The sequence below is a fragment of the Sphaerodactylus townsendi genome, linkage group LG05 (assembly GCF_021028975.2).
Source record: "Sphaerodactylus townsendi isolate TG3544 linkage group LG05, MPM_Stown_v2.3, whole genome shotgun sequence".
Lineage (NCBI taxonomy): Eukaryota > Metazoa > Chordata > Lepidosauria > Squamata > Sphaerodactylidae > Sphaerodactylus > Sphaerodactylus townsendi.
The window spans coordinates 46,844,815-46,870,362 of NC_059429.1; the positions used below are offsets into that span (position 1 = coordinate 46,844,815).

General features: G+C 43.3%; 1 protein-coding gene across 1 annotated transcript in view; it reads right to left on the bottom strand.

The window, feature by feature from the left end:
- Positions 1 to 25,548, bottom strand: part of LOC125433178 (calcium-activated chloride channel regulator 1-like) — a 41,355-nt gene that overhangs the window by 10,017 nt on the left and 5,790 nt on the right. The window contains exons 4-10 of the mRNA XM_048497608.1: positions 21,342 to 21,450; positions 19,899 to 20,067; positions 18,747 to 18,968; positions 11,900 to 12,124; positions 8,368 to 8,545; positions 6,834 to 6,940; positions 2,394 to 2,624 (exon numbers count right to left, since the gene is read on the bottom strand). Coding sequence (XP_048353565.1) covers positions 2,394 to 2,624; positions 6,834 to 6,940; positions 8,368 to 8,545; positions 11,900 to 12,124; positions 18,747 to 18,968; positions 19,899 to 20,067; positions 21,342 to 21,450 — 1,241 coding nt within the window. The remainder of the gene's footprint in view (positions 1 to 2,393; positions 2,625 to 6,833; positions 6,941 to 8,367; positions 8,546 to 11,899; positions 12,125 to 18,746; positions 18,969 to 19,898; positions 20,068 to 21,341; positions 21,451 to 25,548) is intronic.

Genomic DNA, 25,548 nt, shown 5'->3' on the forward strand with positions numbered 1-25,548 from the left:
TCAGAGGCAAGCTGGGTGGAGCTTCTGCCCCATCTAGAATGTCACATGAACCACAGAAAACTTTGTAGGCAAAGGTGTGATTCCATTAGCTCTGTTGGAAGTGAAGGACTGTACGCTGTTTCCTGCCTCAGAGACAGAGAGGGACTTACCAGTAAGTCAGATAGCTAGAGAGGGTCAAGACATCTTTTCTCTATCATGCTGACACTATCCCTTTGATGTTTAAGACTGATACTCTCAGGGACTTCCTTCCTTCCTGTTTCTTCCTCCTCCTCTCCAAACAATTCCTCTACCTCTCCATCTTGCACCATGTGTGCAGAGGGATGCAGACTGCATCCATCACCATCTAGCCAAGGGGTCTGCAACCTGTGTGTCTCCAGATGTTCATTATTATTATTATTATTATTATTATTATTATTATTATTATTATTATTATTATTATTATTATTATTATTATTATTATTATTATTATTATTATTAATTCAATTTCTATACCGCCCGATCCCCAAAGGGCTCCGGGCGGTGAACAACATAATATATAAACAATAAAAAGGAGCAAATCCGGTAAAATACAAACATAGGCTCCGTCAATAAAACATCTTAAAATACATAAAAACAGCGGCTAACAATTAGCAAATTAAACAAGAGGCGTCCAGGCTCAATTTAAAAACCCACCCCAAGAAAGGGGGGACGGCAGGCCCCTCAATATGAGGAGCTCTGTTGTACCAGTGCCAAAGCAGGAGCAGTGGGGGGGGGGCACCATATCAGCGGCTGGACACTCCGAAGGCCCGGTGGAACAACACAGTCTTACAGGCCCTGCGGAACTCACCAAGGTCCCGCAGGGCCCGGACAGTTGGTGGGAGGGTGTTCCACCAGGCCGGGGCCAGCGCTGTGAAAGTCCTGGCCCGTGTGGAGGCCAGCCGCATCTTTGAGGGGCCGGGGACCACCAGCAAATTGGCCTCTGCTGAACGCCAATTGGCCATGCTGGCAGGGGCTGATGGGATTTGTAGTCCATGAACACCTGGAGACACACAGGTTGCAAACCCCTGATCTAGCTAGCTAGATTAGATTAGAGAACCTATCGCTCCACTTTTCTATCCACAATGGAGTTCACTAATAAAGACTCTTTTTATTGGTTAGAAACTAAGAAATGACTCTGACTTTTCTTTGTGCCTATGCACACACGCATGCTTGGGGATGCTCCGCTGTGCTTTGCCTCCATGCACTCTGCTTATAATGCAAAGGTATCTCTCAGCAGAGAGATTACCAATAAGCTCCACCAGGGTAGGTCTGCCTATTTCCTCAAAGGAAAAAGAACATCTGTGTCCCGAAGCGAGCCCCAACGCAATGCCCGGACTCGCTCCGATGCCACACGAGTTCGCGGCCCCGCCTGCGGCCGGGGAAGGGACGACGCGCTGCCGGGCCGATCCGCCGCCGCCCCAACAGGACACCGCCCTACCAATCCTTCAGCCAGGCAACCGGCCGATCCATCGACACAAGCGCGCCAGGCCGAGGGATTGTGGGGGCAGGGCTCTGAGCCCGGCTGGGCTCGCCCAGTCTCAGCTGAGCCTGATCAGAGGGGACAACAGCCGGGACGAGGCAGAGAGATGAGGGGAGGAAGGGGATATATGGGGGTGGGAAAGGAAGCTCTGGGGCATTGTCTGAAGGAAGAAGGTGAAGGAGAGAGATGTGTGCAGGCAGGGAAAGAGGAGCGTGTAGCCCAGGAGGGCAGAGACTGGGAGAGTCTTCTATCCCAGCGAAGCTGGGGGACTCCTGTTGAGTCCCGACCCTGTGAAGGTGCAACAGGGGAGAGAGAGTGGGGAGCCCAACCCTGTGAAGGAGCAACAGGGGAGGGAGAGTGGGGAGTCCAGTAGGCAGGCTAGCCCACGTGCAGTGAGGCAACGGGGCGGGGGGAAAAGGTGCAGGAAGGGTGTCAGGGTGCGCCTGGAGCTGGGGCACCCTGTGGGCGAGGTTATTTAAGATCTCAGCTGGGGAGGAAAACCCCCAGGTAAAGGGAGGAGGGACGGCACACTCGCCCCAGGGGGACAGGCAGTCAGGGAAGGCGCCACAATCTATTCCTTACTATCTCTGTATAGAGAAAAACTGTGAAACTTTATCCCAATAGGTGTGGGCTTTACTCCTTTCCCATTTGTATTCTGGCATCTTATAAGTGCTCTTTGAAATGGCCAGAGAGTGTTTAAATTCACTGTTTTCACCTTTGATCTCTGTGATAATTTTGCTTTACTTGCTGGACTCTGCTACTGTTTGCACACTTCTGTAGTTTCCTTAAGTACAGTTTGTTTTTATTTGTATTATCGAGAACCAGCTTGTGGTTTGATAAATTAAAATACAAGATAGAAATATTTTGAACACACACATTTAAAATCAGTTTTTACCTCTGCAGTTCCATTAATCTTGAGTCGGGCCATGTAGCGATTAGTATTATCAATAACAAAGTCTGTTCGACTGTACTTTTTTCCTTTTGGATCAGTCAGAAATATTCCAGGTGGATAGGCGGTCTCACTCCAAGTAACTATGAAGAAAGTGTCATTTCCCACAGTTTTATCAATGGATACAATGCCGTCCATCCACTGCATGGGGTTGATGTTCTGACCTTTACTTTCCAGCTGTTAGGAAATTAATATAGTATTATGATATAGTATGAAAACTTTTGCAAGGTTATTTCATTTCCTATAGAGAAAAAAAATCTGGTGCATTGCCTAGGAGGTCTCTTCCCAGGGGATAGCTGAGGTGGGAACTTAATACTTAATAGTTGGGCAAATATAAACACTGGTCTGGAATCATGTGACTTCTCATAGCTAATGAAATGTAGCTAGGTCAAAGGAAAGCAATATTTAGCAGACAGGAGTAATTGCTCCTCTATCGTACCAACAGCTTGAGCTAATAAATATTTACCGTATATACTCGCATAAAAGCCGAATTTTTCAACACATTTTTTGTGCTGAAAAAGCCCCCCTCGACTTATATGAAAGTGAGGAGTATTTTAAAAAATATTTTAGGGTTTTTACTTTGTCGGCTGCCAGGGGGCACAGTTTTTAGGCTGATGATACCAGCCAGGTTTGGTAAAGTTTGGTTCAGGGGGTCCAAACTTATGGACACCCCAAAGGGGGTGCCCCATCCCCCATTGTTTCCAATGGGAGCTAATAGGAGATGGAGCTACATTTTGAGGGTCCATAACTTTGGCTCCCCTGAACCAAACTTCACTAAACCTGGGTGGTATCATCAGGATAATCTCTTGCTGATACCAACCAAGTTTGTTGATGTTTGGTTCAGGGGGTCCAAAGTTATGGATCCCCAAAATGGGTGCCTCATCCCCCATTGTTTCCAATGGAAGCTAATAGTAGAAGGGGCTACCCTTTTGAGGGTCCATAACTTTGGACCCCCTGAACCAAACTTCACCAAACCTGGGTGGTATCATCAGGAGGGTCTCCTAAAGATACTCTGAAATGTTCGTACTGCTAACATAAACATTCCTCCCCTGACCAAAAATCCAGTTTTGAAGGATTTTAATTCTTGTTTTTTAGCTTGGTTGCTGGTTGAGCTAAGGCTTTTGTACTTTTAAAGTTATTGTTGAGACCATATTGTTTTTGTTGAGCCTCTTTTCCACTTACAGAGCTAGTTTACTGTTTTTCTTTGAAACAAATATTCAAAAACATTTAACCTACTGATGACTCACTTAATGTAATTTTATTGGTATCTATTTTTATTTTTGAAATTTACCAGTAGCTGCTGCATTTCCCACCCTCGACTTATACGCGAGTCAATAAGTTTTCCCAGTTTTTTTGTGGTAAAATTAGGTGCCTCGACTTATTTGCGGGTCGACTTATACACAAGTATTTATGGTAATATTTTTAAAAATAAATAAGCACTAATAAATATTTTAAATAAATAACCACTGCATGTAGCTGTAATGCTCTGTATCACCTGTAATTGATACCATGACCAATCTTCTTCTGTATAATATACACAGTCTACTGGGAGAAAGATACAATTTCGCAGTATGTTTCAATGACACATTATTTGCAGGACATCTGATACCAGTAATATGTACAAAAGTAGAACAAATTCTGATCAAATAAAATCAGTTACCATAAACTAGAGGCTGTGAAACTGAAAGCTAAAGAAGCAAATCAGCAGTCATTGCGACATGGGAGTGTAACATGGGGCATGGGGGTGCAGCTGCACTGTGGCTGGGGATGACACAACAATGGTACAACTAGGGAACCTCTTTAGAGGTTAGCTGTGCTGAGGCCAGTTCCATGATGGCACCAAAAAAAAAAGCAACATTGAAGAAAAGGAACATTGGCAATTTAAAACTGCTTATTACAGACTTCTAAGGGCTATGCCATGGTTTTTGAAGGCATAACTTTGTGCTGGAGAAAATGGACATTCCCAGCCTGAAAGGGCTTAGAAAGCCAACAAACATTAGCCCCATCCCTTGAACCACCCTGTTTGATACCAGTGTGAACCTCTGCATCAGAACTGTGTTACTGTCATAAGAACATAAGAACAAGCCAGCTGGATCAGACCAGAGTCCATCTAGTCCAGCTCTCTGCTACTTGCAGTGGCCCACCAAGGTGCCTTTGGGAGCTCACATGCAGGATGTGAGAGCAATGGCCTTCTGCGGCTTTTGCTCCCGAGCACCTGGACTGTTAAGGCATTTGCAATCTCAGATCAAAGAGGATCAAGATTGGTAGGGGGTACCCCATCCCCCATTCTTTGTTAAGGAGATGGGGGCTACCCTTTTGAGGGTCCAATAACTTTGGACCAACTGAACCAAACTGCACCAAACGTGGGGGGTGCCATCATGACAGTCTCCAGATGACACCCTCAAATGTTGGTGATGATACGTCCAAAAATGCACCCCCTGCAGGAACATCCCAGAAATTTGCCCAAGAATCTTTGTTCTGCATTGAGTTTTCTGCATTGCTGTCAATGGGGGTTGCAGGCTAGGGGGGGCACATTTCTGAAGGCACAGTCTCAAAACTTTCATGGTCTCATCAGGAGACTGCCCTAATGATACCCCCCAAATTTGGTGCAGTTTGGTTCAGGGGGGCCAAAGTTATGGACCCTCAAAACTGTAGCCCCCATCTCCTATTAGCTCCCATTGGAAACAATGGGGGATGGGGGCACCCCCTTTGGGAGTCCATAACTTTGGACTCCCTGAACCAAACCTCACCAACCATGGGGGGGTAGAATAAGGACAATCTCCTGATGATATGCTGAAAAGTTGGTGCCACTAGCCTAAAAACTGCGCCCCTTGCAGGCCAAAAATGAAAAACCACTAAAATACCCAAAAACGAACCCTGCATTTTGATGCCCCCCACAAGGTGGTGCCCTGGGCAGCTGCCCACCTTGCCCAATGGGCATTACGCCCCTGATCCACAGGTGGACTTCCCCTTTTATTCCTTGATTGCTGAGTTTACTCAATAATCTCTGGTGAGGAACTTTGTCAAAAGCCTTTTGGAAATCCAAGTAGACAATGTCCACTGGTTCCCCCTTATCCACATGCCTGTTTACACCCTCAAAGAACTTTAGTAAGTTTGTAAGACAGGACTTGCCTCTGCAAAAGCCATGCTGACTCTTCCTCAGCAGGTCTTGCTTTTCTACATGTTTTATAATTTTATCTTTAATGATAGATTCTACTAATTTACCAGGAACAGATGTCAAACTGACTGGCCTGTAATTTCCCGGGTCCCCCCTAGACCCTTTCTTAAAGATTGGTGTGACATTGGCCATCTTCCAGTCTTCAGGGATGGAGCCTGATTTCAGGGATAAGTTGCATATTAGGGAACCTCCTAAGATGGTTTTGCTGGTGCCCCTGCATTGTGATCTCACACCATTCCTCATGCTGTTTTAGGTACATTGATGGTGGCCAAAATGCCCCTTATGCCAGCACAAGTGGCATTTATATACCAGTGATGGGATTACATTGCCCAATAGCACTTTACCCACCTCACCATGGACTGTGCTGAAAGTCTGCAATTCTAAGAACACTTTCCTAAGAGTAAATCCCATTGAATTAAATGAGGCTTTCTGCTGAGTAGACTGTAATAGGATTGCTTCTTTACTGACTGTGCTGAAGAGGGAAAGTGCAAGAAAACTATTTCCTGCATTCCCAGAAACAATTTAAAATTTCTCATCAGTGTAATTACAGAAGCTATGTTGTATGTGCTATCACATCACAATTGACAGTGACAAGCCATAAACTCAGGACTACCATGTAAATGCAATAAATTTTGATCAGAACAATCAAGACATATTCAAATGTTTCAGCTCAACCAAAACATTAACATAATTCATCTGTATTTTCATCTTTCCTGTGTAACTTTTGGTAGTTCTCAGTTGGCCAATATTAGCAAAATCTGGATTGTTTGACTGATTGCTTTTTGTAAAGTATAATAGAAACATTGACGTGATAATATGACAATAGCACTTAACTAATTTGGAGAAGCCCCTGCCAAGACATTGATAGAGCTTGAGAAGTAGGAACTACAGTGAAGTATTATCTATTTTATGGGGAAATAGTCAAAAGACTTCTCTTATCAATACAAAAATAGTACAATTGATTTCATACAAACATCAACATTATTTCAAACAAAAGACTACTTTATGTTATTTTCTTCTACGCTATTTTGTGCTGGCAGTTTATTTTTGTTTCATTGTGTTATTCATATATCAGCAATCTGAATATTTTCAACATTTTGAAAAATCAGCCACTGGAGATGCCTCAGTTGGAAGTAATTTGCTCTTAAAAGGGTATGTCAATTCATATTGTGGACCCCTGCTTTTCCCCAAATCTTTGACATCCAGACCTGAATAGCTTGTAGCGAGATATTTCCATCCCTTGAAGAAATTGAAGTGAAAGCTTCTATAAGACTGTTTGAATCCAGGCTATCAGTAGCAGAAAATCTCAAACCTCCTGAAATATGATTGAAAGAAAAAGAATAATTTTTCAAGAAAAACTGATATTATTTTTGAACTTTTAGAATAACTGTAGAATAAATATATCATCTGATATATTACTTTACATGGAACAAATTGTTGAATTATGAAAATACTACTGTTTTCATAGAATTTTTTTCTTTTAGTATGCCATATAAAATACTTTGAAAATAATAACAAACTTCAGGGTATGTACTACCAGCTAACCTAATGAATACCTTACTAGTATATTTAACAGATATAAATCTCTTCAGCTACTCTGATTATAACTATATTAATCCTTGCTTAATAATAATTGTGCTGAGATGGAAGAAATAAGAAACTGAGTTCGTAACAACAGATAAGTTCTCTACTGTTTTTTATTTAGTCCAACTTTCTTTCCCCAACAACAGCTACCGTATATACTCATGTATAAGTCGAGTTTTTCAGCACATTATTGTGCTGAAAAAGCCCCCCTCGACTAATACATGAGTGAGGTGTATTAAAAAAATATTTTAGGGTTTTTACTTTGTCGGACACCAGGGGGAGCAGTTTTTAGGCTAGCAGCACCAAAATTGACCCTCCTGCTGATACCATACTAGTTTGGTAAAGTTTGGTTCAGGGGGTCCAAAGTTATAGACCCCCAAAAGGGGGTGCCCCCATCTCCCATTGTTTCCAATGGGAGCTAATAGTAGATGGGGCTACCCTTTTGAGGGTCCATAACTTTGGACCCCCTGAACCAAATTTTGCAAATCTGGCTGGTATAATCAGGAGGGTCTCCTAAAGATACTCTGAAATGTTGGCTAACATAAACAGTTATTGTTGAGACCATATTGTTTTTGTTGAGCCTCTTTTCCACTTTCAGAGCTAGTTTACTGTTTTTCTTTGAAATAAATATTAAAAAACATTTAATATACTGATGCCACAATTAATGTAATTTTATTGGTATCTATTTTTATTTTTGAAATTTACCAGTAGCTGCTGCATTTCCCACCCTCGACTTATACGTGAGTCAATACGTTTTCCCAGTTTTTTGTGGTAAAATTAGGTGCCTTGACTTATATGCGGGTCGACTTATACATGAGTATATACAGTAGTTAGATGTTTCTGGAAGTTCACAAAAGAGTAAAGATGATGACCTCCATGTCACTATCATCTGATATATATTGCCTCGGAGCAGGGACTCTGCATTAAACCATCATGTCTGACAAGAGGGGAATGGAATAGGTAGGAAGTCCTTGGGGTTAATGAGATAGAGGAATATGTCAAGGGCATGTACTGGCAGGCTGGATGGGACTTGTAGCACTCCCTCCTGGAGGCACCAACCAACACTGTGTAGCACAGAAATAAATCTGTAATGGACTGGTGATGGGTGGGAAATAAGTGTACAGGAAATAAATGAATAATATTTTATCTCTTGCTTACCAGTCATGTTTTTCAACATTTCTAGTTCTTTTGCAGCACTTGGTCCCAAGGCAATAGTATGAATTATTGACCCACTTTTTTGAACTTCATCAAAGCAAGAACGTATAGTTGAATCTTGTCCATCTGTTAACAGCACAATTTCACAGCCCTCAGTACTCTGGTACTTCTTTAAAAAAACCTGAATTGAAAAGAGTATTTTTAATTTAACAGCAACAGGACAAGTATCTCAGAAGTCACTGAGTGTGTCTGGATTGAAGATAAAAGGGAACATTTTTATGAGTATAAGCAAGGATTTCTCATATGAACTATTCTACCTATAAGAGAAGGCGAATTTGCTGCGAAGAATGAAAAAGTATTAAAGTTAAAGCAAGTACACAGTGGCTGATTATGCACAACTTTTTGCTGTGTGGAAGCAGGGACTGTCTGTTGCAATATGGTCGTATTTCTTCAAGCCTTGCTTTCATTTTTCATCCTCCCCCCAGCAAGCAAGACCACTTCTAGCATGATTTTAATTTTACTTTGCCACCAGAGCGGGGAGATCTGCCAGTGCCAGCGAGAACAGCTTTGCTCCAGAGATCTTCGCTCAGCCCACAGGCAGCCACTATGCATGCCTTCTACGCCACTCCCTCTCCATGCTGCCGGCTTCTTCCTGTTTCTCTAAGTGCTAAATATATATATATATTCTGTCCCACACCCACCAAAAACAAAATCCTTTTTCTTTATATAAGTTACATATGGCACAAGAGCGGCTTAATGAAATAAAAACTCCAAACAGTGTAATATTCAGCAACAAGGCATGGCAGCCAGCAGAGATGTGGCACAAATGAAGTGCCCAGATATAAACAGAGGTGTTTTAGAAGTGACACAAGATGAGCTCTAGCAGAAAGTGAATGAGAGATCAGTGATGCTGGAAGGAGACTAACACTAACATCCTCAGAGTGTAAGCAGAGTTTGTGCCCTCAAGAGCTCACTATCACAACTGACCTGGAAAAAGCCAGCAAAGGAGAGACAAGCCTGGACTGTTTGCTAATACTACTGAGAGTAGGGGAGGACTATGAATTTGTTACTTGTGTGAAAAGACTTGAAAAGTCAGTTTTGGACCTGGATAGCCCAGACTAACCTGATCTTGTCTGATCTCAGAAGTTAAGCAGGGCCAGCCCTAGTTAGTATTTGCATGGGCAACCTCCACAGAGCACCAGGGTTGTGACATAGAGTAGGCAATGGCAAGCCACCTCTGAATGTCTCTTGCCTTGAAAACTATATTGGGTCTCTATCAGTCAGCTGTGACTTGATGACACACACAAAAAACGACAGCTTGACCCTAACTATGTCTCCTAAAAGCCTGTTTAGGATCTGGGTTTCACATAGGCTTTAACTACTAAGTATGTTGGATGTTACCTGTGGTTCTTTTATCACATTTAGGTAATGCTAATACTTCTGATTCAGTTTAGATGCTAAGGTAGTGCTTCTGTTTTAGATCATTTATTTGCACATTTCATATGCATTTTTAGTTTTGATTTTGTTCTCTGGTTTGAGAACTCTCGTAATTTGAAAAGAATTATAAATCTTTAGATGAGTAAATTATACAGTAACAGCAAAATCCTGAGACCAACAGTGGCCATGGCAAGCAGGGTATGTATGGAACGATGGGCCTTCTGATTGGTATCCAAAGGGCTTATTGCAGATGCTGCCATAGGCCACAAAGTAATGCTACCATACCTTTGGGATACTCTGGTGTAACTCTAAAATACACCTACACAACAGTTAAGTCAACTCCCTATGCAGTTTCAGCTCTGGGTCTCAGGACTGTGTTATAAATAAACAAGAAGTTGAATTATAAATATCAATGAAATAGTCCTACTTTGTTTATGTGTGTTTGGGAGGCTGCTTTATAAAAGAATATTTCCATTTCCTGCACTAAATCTGAGATTGAAATATGTTTGGTTACTTCGCGGCCTGGGGCCCTCATAACTTCGTGACCGTCTTACCCCATACGTCCCAAGTAGGCCTCTGAGTGCAGCTGAGGCCAATTTGCTGGTGGTCCCTTGCCCCTAAATGATGCGGCTGGCCTCAACTTGGGCCAGGGCCTTTACGGCTCTGGCCCCTGCCTGGTGGAACACTCTTCCATCAGCTGTTAGGGCCCTGTGGGATCTCGGTGAGTTCCGCAGGGCCTGCAAAATGGAGTTGTTCCACTGGGCCTTTGGGGAGGCTGGCTGTGGATTGCCTGCCCCTCTTGATGGCCTAGCTTTGTATTTGCACCATCTACAGCATTGCCGGTGCTGCAGTCCATCATTTTCTACACTGCTGGCCCCCTCCCAGCCTTGGGATCGGACACAATAAATAAGTATAATGACAGACAGACAGACAGACAGACAGATAGAATGCTTGCCTAAGCAATTTACTTTACCTGAAGTGGCCTATAAAAGGAACAGATACTTTAAATTGGGGTGGAATGCTTAATTTCTCCTAATAGGGTTGGAAATACCTATCCAGACCATCATTATAACATTTCATGCACAATTATTATTCTTTTGTGGAGTGACCCAGACATCTTTCTTCAACCTCTTGCTTTTGACGGAGGGAATTACATTTTCCTCAGAGATTTATATCCTGTTGCAAGAAAAATGTGACCCTCTCCCTTCACCAATGGTAGTAAGCTGAGTGGAATGTTGTTGTTTGGGTATCCTGGTAGACCTCATGCTACCATTAGTTAGGAGCAACACTCTATCCATGCTGTTTGGGATCATCTTTTGTACTTCTTCTCTTAAGTTTTTAAAATAAGGATAGTCAGCCTGGAATTCAGTGGCAGTGAGTGCAGAGAAGTGGAAAGGAGCAGTTGGTTGCAATATTCAGCCGTTGCCACTGAGCCCAAGTGGGAAACGAAACTTTCGCTATATCATGCACTGATGCTCAAATCTTCCAAAATAAGTGTAGTGTAGGCATAATCAGATGACCGTATCAGTTTGCATTGATATGTAAAACTCCTATACTGACACTGTACAACACAATCAGCCACTTTGAGACTCTTTACTGTTGAGAAAAACAGGGTATAAATCCAAAGTCTTCTTTATCCGCAGTCCTGGAACCACTTCCCTGCTGCAGTTAACAAGTTCACTATGGCTCATTCCTCACATGCAGAATAATGCACTTTCAAACTGCTTTCAGTGCTCTTTGAAGCTGTGCGGAATAGCAAAATCCATTTGCAAACAGTTGTGAAAGTGGTTTGAAAACGCATTATTTTGCGTGTGCGGAAGAGGCCTATAAACAGCTCATATTTCGTCATGTTCTGCTACTGCTACTGCTGAGCTATTTGCCTGTTTACTCTGGTCAAAGTACAGAAAATCAGTTAATGATTGAATGTCAGCCACCTTTCAGAAGGAAAGACTGTCAGAGGAAAAAAATCTCTTACAAATCAATACTGTGATCTGTCTGGCTTTCTAACTTCGGAACTCAAAAAAAGTATTCATACTTGGAAAAATACAATATCAAGCAGAAACATGGGGATAAAAGTAATGACAATTTTCTTTCTTACCTCAAATCCTTTTCGCACTCCTGAACAAATACTAGTTCCTCCACCAGCTGATGCAGGCAGAAATGTTACAAGAGAATCACGCACTGTGTCACTGACTATCTGTTGCAGATTAGTCTGAATTGTTGCAGCACTATTGAATGTGACAATTCCAACCCAGGAACCACTTTCAATAATCTGACGGATAAATATTTCTGCAGCTTGCTTCAATCGATTAATGCGATTATTCTGCATATAAAAGAAAAAAATACCCATACATTTCTCAGAGGCATCCAGAAAAGACAGGAGCTAAAAATGAGTTTAAAAGTTCTGTCCTTAATGACAGATTTTATAAACATTATAACTTACAAAATAGACAATAATATTGAACCAAAACTAAATATCACATTTACCATTAATAGAAAGCATTTCTGTCAGCAGAATGGAACTCTTGTTTTGATGCAAATATGTTCTGTTAACAGAAAATAAACTTTAGATCCACTACTGGTTTTGGTCACTCTGAGGGAACCATTAGATTTATACAAAAATATGATTTTTAGAAAACATCGGAATAAACCTTCCTCAAGTTTTTAAAATTTTCTTTTGCCAGGCTTAAAAATGCCTTTATTCCCAAGACCAGGGAGAAAACATTCCAACTCCAAAATCCAGAGTCAGGGGAGCCAAGGGGGAGAGCATTTTGAGGTACAATCAACCTGTTCCTGATAGAGACACCAGACACCATGCTGATATAGGGGGCAGAAAGGGGGTGAGAGCCTGGCTTGTGAGGGAGGGTAGAACACACTGGTCTCTAAGGAAGAAGGCTCAGGCACTTAAGCCATGGTAGTGGGAGGGGACTGAAATTGGCAAAACAGGAACCATCTTGTGAACATGATTATCAGCTCCTTAATAAGGGTGCAAAAGACCAACACTCACTTTGGGGCCAAGGTTCATAGCAGCAAGGCCTGAATCTGAGAGGGAATGACTTCAGGTGTTATAACAGTTTTTCAAGGCAGAGTTTAGGTGTCATAACCCAAATCTTTTATTTCTCTCAGTGCTAGAATACAGTATAATTTTTTAATCAAGCTTAATTGGGAGAGGGGATTATTTAAGTACCAAAGATTAATCTCTTACAGAAAAACATTTATAAAGTATTAAAAACAACTATCCTCAAGTAAAAATTGCAACATGGATAGCATGCCCAAGTCTTCAAATATCCCAAAAGATAGAATATTTTGAGGAAGAATATGTCTTGGAAGCACCAAGATCCTGAAGACTGTCCAAGATGCTCAAGTGGAAAACATACTAACAACAACAATGGCCTTTATTGGCATACGAAAACAAAAAATTGCAAAACAGATATGTATAATTTCAAGTGAGAAGGAAAACATACTACATGCCAGCCTGGGAAGGAAACATGGCATCAGACCCCCAACCTTTAGGTCTGTAACTAAGATCTTTGAGATTCAGAACCTGGAGCATCATCCTCCCAGATGCTGCCAGAGCGATGGTGATTTTCCAGTGAGCACAGTTTGCCCTGGAATCTTCCCTCTGCCCACTGCCAGCCTACCAAGCTCCACCACCCCCCACTTCCTTGTACACCTGTGCACACCTTCCCCCTCCCTACAGCCATCTCCTTTCTCCTCCTTCTGCCTCGATTGCTTGGCTATTTGAACCGTCCAATTCCTTGTGTGAGATATCAGATGCCACTGAAAGACATCTGAAGCCAGGTTGTAGAATGGTACCTTTGCCCCTCCCTTTGCAAGGCCATCACAGCCACTCCTGAGGTAACTGGGTGCGAATTGGCTGGAAACAAAAATGATGTTTTTCTACAGAATTGAAGAGAGGTCCCTGTATAAAATATGTGCCTCTTTGTAAAGGATGTGAGGCAGGAGCATGGGAGTCAGTAGGGTTAGTTGCAGCAAGAAAGAAAGTGGCAGATGCTCTAGCAAAAGAACAGCATGGTGCCATCTTATGAAGGAAAGAGATGAGCAGTAAGACCCCCTTTTCCTAGGAGTGAGGAAACAGCCCATCAACAGCACACACTTCATGGAAGAGGAAAGGCATGGATGCCTGGCAGGCATCTTGCTTAATGCCTGGCAAGCATCTTGCTTAATGGTCAGCGCTGTGGTCTCTGAAGCCCTACCAGATGTAAACAAGTCATGAATGCAACACAGGGGTTTGGTCCATTAAAATAGCTTTAACTTTGTTGGTAGATAGTCTTGGTTCATCTTTAATGCTAAATGACTCAGTTTTCATTAGGGTAACATTTCCACACCTCAGCCAATTAAGCAAAGATCTCTGGATCGGGGCAAGGGTGAATGTACATCAAGGCAAGATATCTTCTATGGACATATTTCCCCAAGTCCCACTTTCACTTTCTAGTTTCCCTGCAGCAAGCAACACCACTTTAAGTGAAAGTTTAATTTCTTCGCTGTCAGAGTGAAGGTGATTTTCCAGTGAGCACAGCTTTGCCTTGGACATCTTCCCTCTGCCCACTGCCATCCTACCTAGCTCCATCTCTCCCACTTCCTTGCACTCCTGTGCATGCCTCTCCCCTTCCCCCCTCCTTACAGTCACCTTCTTCCTCCTTCTTCAGCCTTGATTGCTCGGTCATTTTCCTCGCCCTCTCACTTCCTTGCAGTTATCAACAGACTGGGAGGGGATGTCTGTAGGATGAATCACAATGGCGTGCTACAGTGGGAGCTGTTGATGTATTGTCAACAGAGGGAGCAGTAGATTTTTATCCCCTTCATCCTCCACTGAAAAGATTGGGAGGAAGATTTAAAGAGAGCGCTCCCTTTAAATCCCCCCCAAATCCACGCAGAATTTAAGCAAATAAATAACACTGCTTTCAGCACAGCTTTCTATCCCCTTCCCCTTTCTCCCCTTCCTCTGCTTGCCACCCCCCACTTCCTCTCCCAGTGCTCCTGCTTGCCACTCCCCACCTTCCCCTCCTAGTACCCCTTTTTGCCATCCCCTCGCAACAATCACGCATGTGATATAAAAAGCACAGATCCTCAGGGATCCTCCTGATTTTTTCACTTGGTCACCCCAAAATCACCATCACATCACAGCTCATGCCCCTAACCACATGTCTGAACACCACAATCACGCATCCCACACTTCGTGGTGCTGCAGTAGCGCAAGAACCTGCTTAAAAAACATGGATCCTCATGAATCCTCATGATTTTTGCACTGTCATAAGAACATAAGAACATAAGAACAAGCCAGCTGGATCAGACCAAAGTCCATCTAGTCCAGCTCTCTGCTACTCGCAGTGGCCCACCAGGTGCCTTTGGGAGCTCACATGTAAAATGTGAACGCAATGGCCTTCTGCGGCTGTTGCTCCCGATCACCTGGTCTGTTAAGGCATTTGCAATCTCAGATCAAAGAGGATCAAGATTGGTAGCCATAAATCGACTTCTCCTCCATAAATCTGTCCAAGCCCCTTTTAAAGCTATCCAGGTTGAGTGGCCATCACCACCACCTCCTGTGGCAGCATATTCCAAACACCAATCACCGTTAGTGAAGAGAAGTGTTTTCCTTTTATTAGATCCTAATTCTTCCCAAGCATTTTCCGATGGAATGCCCCCCCCCTGGTTCTAGTATTGTGAGAAAGAGAGAAAAATTTCTCTCTGTCGAGCATTTTCTACCCACATGCATAATTTTTTGTAGACTTCAATCCATATCCCCCCCTCGGCCGCCTCCTCTCCAAAGCTAAAAAAAGAGTCCCAAAGCGGCTGCAGCCTCTCCTCATAGGGGAGAGGTGCTCCAGTCCCTCAATAATCATCCTTGTTGCCCTTCTCTGCACTTTTTCCTATCTCCTCAATATCCTTTTTTTGAGATGCGGCGACCAGAACTGGACACAGTACTCCAAGATGCGGTCGCACCACTGCTGCTTTATATAAAGGGCATGACAATCTTTGCAGTTTATTATCAATTCCTTTTCTAATGATCCCCAACATAGAGTTTGCCTTTTCACAGCTGCCATGCATTGAGTTGACATTCCCATGGAACTATCAACTAAGACGCCTAAATCCCTTTCCTGGTCTGTGACTGATAGCACTGACCCCTGTAAGCGTGTATGTGAAGTTTGGATTTTTTTGCCCCTATGTGCATCACTTTACATTTTGCTACATTGAACTGCATTTGCCATTTCCCCAGGCCCACTCACCTAATTTATCAAGGTCCGATTGGAGCTCTTCGCAATCAACTTTGTGGTTCTCCACCACTTCCTACATAATTTGGTATCATCTGCAAACTTGGCCACCACGCTACCCACCCCTACTTCCAGGTCATTTATGAATAGGTTAAAGAGCACTGGTCCCAAAAGCGGATCCTTGGGGACACCACTCCCTACATCTCCTCCATTGTTGAGAACTTCCCATTTACACCCACTCTTTGTTTCCTGTTTCTCAACCAGTTTTTAATCCATAGGAGGGACTTCCCCTCTTATTCCTTCATTGCTGAGTTTTTCTCAACAGTCTCTGGTGAGAACTTTGTCAAAAGCCTTTGGAAATCAAGTAGACAATGTCCACCCGGTTCACCCTGTCCACATGCCTGTTTACACCCTCAAAGAACTCCTAGTAAGTTTGTAAGACAGGATTTGCCTCTGCAAAAGAAACCATGCTGACTCTTTCTCAGCAGGTCTTGCTTTTTTCTACATGTTTTATAATTTTTATCTTTAATGATAGATTCTGCTACTAATTTACCAGGAACAGATGTCAAACTGCATTCTGGCCTGTAATTTCAGAGGTCCCCCTAGATCCTTTCTTAAAGATTGGTGTGACATTGGCCATCTTCCAGTCTTCAGGGATGGAGCCTGATTTCAGGGATAAGTTGCATATTAAAGTGAGAAGATCAGCAATTTGATGCTTGAGCTCTTTAAGAACTCTTGGGTGAATGCAATCTGGGCCAGGGGATTTGGTAACATTTAGTTTATCAATGGCTGCCAGAACTTCTTCCTTGTCTACCACTATCTTTGCTAGTTCCTCGGATTCGCCTCCTAAGAAGCTTGGTTCAGGTGCACTCCCAAATCACCAATCACATCATAGCCCAAGCCCTTAGCCATGTGTCTGAACACAACAATCACACATCTCATGCTCCGTGGCACCACAGTGGTACAAAATAAGCAGTGGGAGGTGTGGGATGGGGTGAGTCTTGCTGTTATGCCCAGCTGACTCTGCGGTAGAGATTTCAATGGGAAGGACTCTGCTGGGGGTCTTGCTCTGGGTCCCTACCAAATTTCCCGCAGGGCTGCTGGTGAGTCTCCTGAAAGGAACCAGCCAACTTTGCTGAGGTTTGTGAGGGGAGGGGGCAAATGCCGAGGGCACCCAATTGAAGATGAAGCTGATGCCCACAGAATGAGTGCTCTGCCATCCAAACTTCAGTAAAGTTGGCTGGTTTCTTTCAGGAGACTTATCAGCAGCCCTTCGGGAAATTTAGTGCCCCTACTCAGAACAAAAACCCCACCAGAGTCCCCAGTAAAATCTCCAGCACAGAGCCAGCTGGGCATAACAGCAAGCCCCATTGAAATCTATGGTGGGAAAAAAACAATTAATTTTTCCACCATAGAATTTGCTGAAGAGCCTGGCAGATTTTGAGCTCTGAAGTGGCTCCATAGCAACAAATAGGGAATTTCTGGGGGTGTCTGTGGGGTGCCCAATTTTCAAGCTAGAGGCACCAAACTTTCCGGGTATCTTCAGAAGACTCTCTTGTTGATACCACCTGGGTTTGGTGACCTTTGCTTCTGGCGAGAGTGGGAAATGGGCTCTACCCTTTTGGAAGTCCATAAAATTGAACCCCCAGAAACAAAGGTCACCAAACCTGGATGGTGTCATCAAGAGAGTCTTCTGAAGATACCCTAAAAGTCTGGTGCCTTTACACTGAAAAATGTTCACCCTGCTTACACACCCATAAATTCCTCATTGGCTGCAGTGGAGCCAGAGCAGTTCAGAGCAGAAAATCTGGGGAAATTTTGGGGATGCCTGTAGGAGGCGCATTTTTAAGCTAGTGGCACCAAAATTTCAGGGTATCTTCAGAAGACTCTCCTGATGATGCCACCCAGGTTTGGTGAAATTTGGTTTAGGGGGTCGACAGGGACCCTCAAAGTGGTAGCCCCCATCTCCTATTAATTCTCATTGGAAACAATGGGGGGTGGTGCACCCCCTTTGGGAGTCCATAAGTTTGGACCCCCTGAAGCAAACTTCACCAACACTGGGTGGTACCATCAGGAGAGTCACCTGAAGATACCCTGAAATTTTGGTGCTGCTAGCTTAAGAAATGCGCCCTCTACAGGCCAAAAACAGAAAAACCCTAAAAATGCAAAAAAATGCAAAAAAATGGAAACGAACCCAAATTTTTCAGTATACCCGAATATATTTGGGTATCTCAAATCCATGATTCAGCTCATTCAGCTATACCGATCATTTTGCAGCCAAATCAAGCCAAATCCAAAAATTCCCGAATTCTCATTCTATGCAAATCTGATAGTATGCTTTATTTATTATATGCAAATCTGATAGTATGCTTTATTATATCTCATCAAAGTTTTATTTTTTTAATTAAACGCAACAATGGAGGGGCAGGACACTTACTAAGAGCAGTGTGGGGTGATGTTTAATGGTTTTCCTTGTGCTTTAAAAAAATTATGCTACCATTTCCCCTATTGGGGATAAGATATATTTTTCCCTAATGGCACATCTTCCTCAGACTATCTGGTGGGAAAGAGAAAAAATAGGTGCAACACTTTTTACAATTTACAGTGTACTGCTGATAGAATGACACAAAACTATAGACATTACAGCCATCATTTTAAAAAGAATCAATTCTCTATAAACTTTTCTTTTGGAAATGGAAAATAATAACTTACTGAGGTCATACTACCAGAAACATCAAGTACCAGACACACAACTCTGTCCTGGGTTTGGAGCAAAATGAAAGTTGGGTCAGGTGGAAGAAAACTTAATTGAGATGAATCAGCGAAGTCTTTAGAAGTCATGATTACTTCCCAGGTGCTTCTGTAGTTGCATAGTTTGTTATGCATATTTGTTGCATCAATGTTATGACTGTTGTTGTTGCAGAATTCAGTAACCTTTAATAACAGATAAAAAGAATTTGTTAGAAATGATCTCTTATCAGTAACTCTTAATTCATGACAACAATTCCTACTTCAGAAAGCAATGGGACAAAAATATGGACATTCTTTGCTACAGACAGATGCTATGCAGATTTTTAAATTCTGTTCATGCTCTGTACTTGACCTCACATGAGCAAAGTATAAAGAGACTGTCCCTATTTACGCATTAATCCCAGAGCCTATAAAGTGGCACTCGCACTTAGGTGGATTGTAGAGCCTCACCTGTTGGGTCACAACCCCCTTAAAGAGTTGCCAATTATTGCTACTTTTTGGAAGAACTTACTGTTGCTGCATGCTAATAAAGAGCAAAGACACTACCCTCCACCCCATGCTCTTCAAATTTTCCCTTGGGTTTGAATCCCTGATTCAGGTTAAATATGCTGATACTTAAAGAAAAGACAGGCGTAAAAATAGGCCATCAGACTCCAGATGACTGGGGTCTGATCATGAGTTTTGAAAAGAGCTGAGATCAGTTCTAAAAATTGAGATGACTGGAGTTGGACAACATAGAAAAATTAATAACATCTAAAGACATAGAATAATTGAAGACTGAAAATAAGAGCAAAACTAGAATGCTAAAGAATGGAACTGATAATCGGAAAAGCTGGAATGGAATAAGAGGAAAAAGTAGATGGAACCATTGCATAGAGGAATAAAAGACAGCAGAAATACATTATTAGCTGCTGTTAATAACTGGTAAAACATTTTATTTTTGGTAAAATTTGATAAAATGAGGTAAATTGGTTTTGAAGTTGAGTGCCTGTAGGAATCCAATCTTCAGTCCATAACAATAGGGCACGGACAGACAGTATTTTGAATTCTGGAGGACAGATTTCAACTCAGAATAAATACCACAGTTTCCAAACTGACATTCTTCACACTTACTGAGGAGAGGCTTTGCATGTACATTATAGATGCTGGAGTACTTTGCTTTCTGTCCGGTACAAATTGGCACCCAGCTTCATACAACTGAGTTCGGTGATCATATTTGCATGTTCTTGTTTTTCCATCTTTAGTTTGGAATACATATTTACCAGTGACATCAGCTGAGCATCTAATCAATACAACAGAAATAGATATAGCTGGTAAGAAAAATCAGTTGTTATGGTACATGTTGAGTCAAACAAAACATTAATCTGAAGAAGAGAAAAACTTATTATAGAAAGATGGTTAATATATTTCAACTATGGTGGCCCAAAGACATAGAAAATGCCAGTGCTGCTAAACAACATCCAGTGCCTAAAAAGCTAGTTTGTCAAACAATTACCTTACCCCTAAAGCTGAACTGTAGAAATTCTTTCTGTATTGTAGATGAAGATTAATATGCTGTAGGGCAGGGGTTCCTAACCTTTCTGAGCCTGAGGGCATCTTTGGAATTCTGGCACATGGTGAAAGGTGCAATCAAAAAAATGATTCCCACAGGAGATGCAGCTAACCAAAATGTCAGGGAGTGAAGTTGCATATAACTCCAACCATAACTCTTCAACCTTTTGGGTAGAATCTCTGCTTAACAGGATGCCTTTTCAAATAAACATATTATGTTAAAGTATGTTATTGTAAGCACATAATTTACTTTCAGTCATGCAGTAAAGATCCTGCTGTGAGGCCTCACACTGCCAAAGCAATTTTTAAAAATCTGCACAGCCAATCAGAAGCTCTACTGGATAAAAGCTGCACCTGGCCCTTGTCAGTTTCTAAAAACACTTGACAGACATCAGGAAAGGTGCAGGTGGGTGCTATGGCACCCACAGGCAGCCTGTTGTAGTGACCTGTCATAGGAATATTTGTTCTTCTAGTGATGTAGAGATATGCAGTTGGCTATTAACTCATCAGATCCTAAAATGAAAAAAATCTGTTAATTAGGGCTCATTCCGCACACGCAAAATAATGCACTTTCAAGCTGCTTTCACAACTGTTTTTGCCATTCCGCACAGCTTCAAAGAGCCCTGAAAGCAGCTTGAAAGTGCATTATTCTACGTGTGCGGAATGAGCCTAAGTTTTTGAAACTAATCTCAAAAAACCAATCCCCTCCCCTCCAAAAAATCCCCATTGCCATGACTCTAGGCTGAAACTGGGCATTACAAACTGCATGACTTCGCCACAGTTTGCAGCTGTAGTGTAGTTAACCACAGAGACTTGCAGCTGTAGGCAACTTGTGAGTAAAAGCACAGCAGGACCAATTCAGATTGGAACTGCAGCATGGGAGCAGGAAGTATTTGTGTATGCTCTCCTGTGCTGGTTTTAGTGACTGAAAACCAAACTACTTCCTATTTTTCTACACCAGCATCAAAATATTATTCAGATCAACCCAAACATGTGGGCTGGTACCTTGTTGCTTCAACCTTCTTTTGTCCAACAGTATAGAAAGGTGCATCATTGTTGTATTCATCAAATACACCCCATCTGAGATGAGCCCACTCATGGACTAAGACTCTACCTGTACAAAATCAATAAAAACAAATTAGTACACGATCCCCTCTTCCTTGCTTTTACTGAATTCCATCAATAGTTCCATCAATGTGGAATATTGTCAGTTGCTATCTATATATATAAAAAGCTAACAGCGACTTTGTTACTCATGCCCTAACGTGGAAACGCCTGGACAGATCGCCCCCAAATTTTCACATGACGTCCCTCCCTGTTGTGGCCAGGTAATCGGACCTTCAAATCGCTGAAAGTCCATACCTGAGCCAGGTAAAACGTCTTTTTCCTGGCGCACCAGGCCATGAAGCTGGCTGTGTTTAACTGTCACCCTTAGAATGTTCGTGCAGCATGTCTGTGGCCGGAGGGCTTGGTATGCCCTTAGAATGTTCGCGCAGATGGCCAGAGATGAGCAGTGAAAACAGTAAATAGATAATACTGGTAGGTAATACGAGTGGAAGTGAAACACACACACACTTTGCCGTGTGAGACGTCAGGTGGGTTCCCCCCCTCACATGCAGGTAACTTTCACTCTCTGTGCCTCACCCACTGCTACCACACAACACACATACTCTCATACACATCCAGCTCATCCTCACACACCTCACTCTGCCCTCCCTCACATCCAACCACCACTTACCCACTTCCTCACCCATATTCGCCACAGCTCTCTTTTACTAAAAGTGAGCTGGAGTTTGCCTTTTTCTTCTGAGAAAATCCGCGGGGTGGGGGTGAACCAACACTACTGGCTCCGCTTCTTTTGCACATGGCCCTTTAAGAACCCAGGGAGCTGGCCTTGATCTGAGCGCCTCACCACGCTGCCTGCGGCCTGACTGGGATAGCCTCCTTGCCCCAGTTCTGCCTTACCCAAGCCAGGACTGTGCGTGTCAACCAGCCTCATGGACAGTGGGATTCGCACTCTGGACAGTTCCGTTGTGGAATGGAAAGGGTTACATTATACTAAAAAAGCAAGACACCACCATATAACAATGTGAATTGAAAAGGGAAAGAGGGATTCCATTTGACCACCCCAAAAGGCTATGCTGCAAATCATTGGACCTGCATGGACATCTGTGTGAGTTGTGGACTGTGATGAGAAGGACAATTGCCATAGCAATGCATGGCCAGGCCCCACTAGTTTGTAATAAGTTTTTAATATATTATCTGAGACTAATGTTGATGTTTTAATGTTTATACTGTTTATTTATATTGTTGTTTGACGTGATATGAGCTGCCTCAAGGCCAAAAGGGGAGGAGGGGCACAGTAAGTCTAATTAATAATGACAACAACTATGGCATAAACCAGCTAAGGTCATCCCAGTGGTAATCGGTACCCTGGGTGCCATTCCAAAAACACTGGGGTGCCACTTGAAACATCTTCAAATTGACAAAATCAACATCTGTCAGATTCAGAAGGTAGCCCTGCTGGGATCCACACGAAAACTATGCCAATGCATTACAATGTCCTAAACCTCTGGGTGAGGCTTGAATTGAAATAAAAGGCCAACAACCAGCTAAAGAACTGGTAGCTGTAATATTAAACAAAATTAAATAATAATAGGCAACTTTCCCCAAAAGTTCTCCAATGGAAAACACTGTACAGTCAAAACAGCAACTGGATAGCTAAAACAACACTTGCCAGGTTTTCAGTGTTAAGACTCCTTTCTCTTGTATGTACATGCAGATGAATAAATGTTGCAAGACACAGCTTTATGATCCACTTCTTTTTTTAAAAAAATGAAAATACAAACAAGGGAACACACAGTAGAAATTACCAATACAAAACAGATCTTGACTGAACGGCCAATGGCCTGGCAAAAGTTTCAGTAGAATGCACGATGATGAATTCTTAAGCCTATGTTGCAGTTCTTTCACCTTTATTCTTCTACTTGCTTCAATCACATAAGTGCAGGCAGAAATTCAATTTACTTCCATTGATGTATTGACACAGTACAGTCAGAAATTCAACTTGCTTCCAGCCAATATTGACATAGCACAAGCAACGATTCAACTTGTGTTCATCCGCGCATAGTACAGGCAAAAATTCAATCCGCTTTCAGACAGGCAGGCTTTAGACCTGTTTCAAATCTTCCACAGTGTCTGTTTATTCACCATCAAACCTTTGAGCTTCCTGTGCTAAAATCCTCTCCTAGAAGCTCTTTGCCACTTTGCTATTTAAGTACAGCAGAGAAGCAGACCTATGCTGCATTGTTTAAAATGATGTCTTTGTTTTATATATGAACTAGTAATAAAGCCTGTTGTGAGAGAAAAGACAACAGGCTCTAGAAAACTGTTTGTAAAGCTGGATCTCCCCATCTCCATAGGCCTCCTTCCCAATTTGCAAAGCTGAATCTTGGCTTTGCAAGGGGTGATTGGGAACCAGCAGTGTGCCTGTGAAGATGGGAAGAGTTCTCCCCATCTTCATAGGCACCCCATTTGCAACTTTGGATCCAAGCTTTGCAAAAGGGAGGAGCCAGCAGGGTACTGATGAAGATGAGGAGAGTTCTCATAATCTCCATTTATTCTGTTCTTCAACCATTATTTTCATTCATAGGTTCTCCTCCCCACCCCACCCCACCCCCATTTGCAAAGCTGGATCCTGGCTTTGCAAAGCAGGGAGCCAGCAGGGTGCCTGTGAAGATGGGAAGAGTCCTCTCCATCTCCATAGACACACACACACTCCAAGTTTGCGAAGCTGGATCCAGACTTTGCAAGGGGGGGGGGGGGGCAGCAGGGTGCTTTGAAGATGGAGAGAGTCCTCTATAGGCACTCCACCTTTCTTCTTCTGTTCTCCCTTTTCTCTGCCTCTCACTCTCCATTCTGCCACCCCTTCTCTTAATCTTCTTTCTGCCCTGCTACCCCAACTCTCCCTTTCTCTCTCTTTCTCGCTCTCTTTTTGCCCCAACTCTGTTTCTGCCTCCCTACCCTGTCTGCCCCACTTCCCTGGCTCTCTTTTCAACTGTCTGCCTGCTAGTCCAGTTCTCTCTTTCTGCCCACTTATTTCAGCTCTCCTTGAGGCTTTCCGCACTACAGAAGGGGCTAAGGTCGACTCGGTTCCCTTCAGTGGGGGGCGATTCCAGGCTGTCCGCACAGCAACTTACTTGGCCCCCTGGAACCGAGCTAAGTGGGCGGGATCATCTTGGTGCCTGTTTCGCTCCTCGATCGTGATTGGAGCTTGTGTTACCATGGGAAACAGGAGCGTTCTTTTTTTTTTACAGTTTACAGTTACATTTCCGTTCTGTGCATGCCACAAAAGCGGCTCCTGATTGGTTGAACGGATGAGGTGTCGTTTCGATGCGTCCGCACTTCGAAGCTTCGAAGCAGTATCGACCTTGTTCCAGCAGAAAGGTGCAGTTCATAACTGCGACAAGGATGTCACAGTTCTGGGGGAGGGAACTGAGACAAAACAACGTTGAGCTCAGTTGCAGTGCGGATACACTGAGGTGAACCTAGATAGAAACCAGTACAACTCTGTCAGTGCGGAAAGCCCCCTTGACTCTCCCTACCCCAACTCTCTCTTATCAGTTTTTCTGCCACCTTACCCTAGTTCTCTGTGGCTGTGAAAAGAAAGTTTTCCAGGCAAATGGAGGCATGATCCTGAAGCATATCTTGGGGGGGGAGGGGTCTAGTGATCCAGGCACCACATGTCTAGGTCACATGGGGGCTCATTTGATCACCCCTTTGCCCCTACAGGCCAGAAGCGGGAGATGGGTGAGAAAGGCTGCAGCCCACACACTCCTCTCGCTGCCAGCCAGGAAGAGCTACCCACCAACACCCTCCCAGCTGCTGACATTGTTGCTGCCTGGGCATCACGCTACAGCACCTGCCACTAGCCATGGGGTCCAGAAGAGGCGGTGAGAGGGGAGCTGTCTCAGCTCTCAGATTGGCACTTCGACAGCTGGGTCATGCTTCTTTGCCCCCCTAGCTGCTTCTCCATGCCTCCCAGCCACCCAGCTGCTTGCCACCTCATGCACACCTACACTTGCACACCAGATGCTGCATGCCCTGCCCCTTTATGCCCTTTAAGGCTCTACCACTGACTAGGATGCGCTGGCACCATGCAGCCTGACTGTGACAGCAGGGGTTAGCCAGCATCCAACAGAGCCCAGGCACA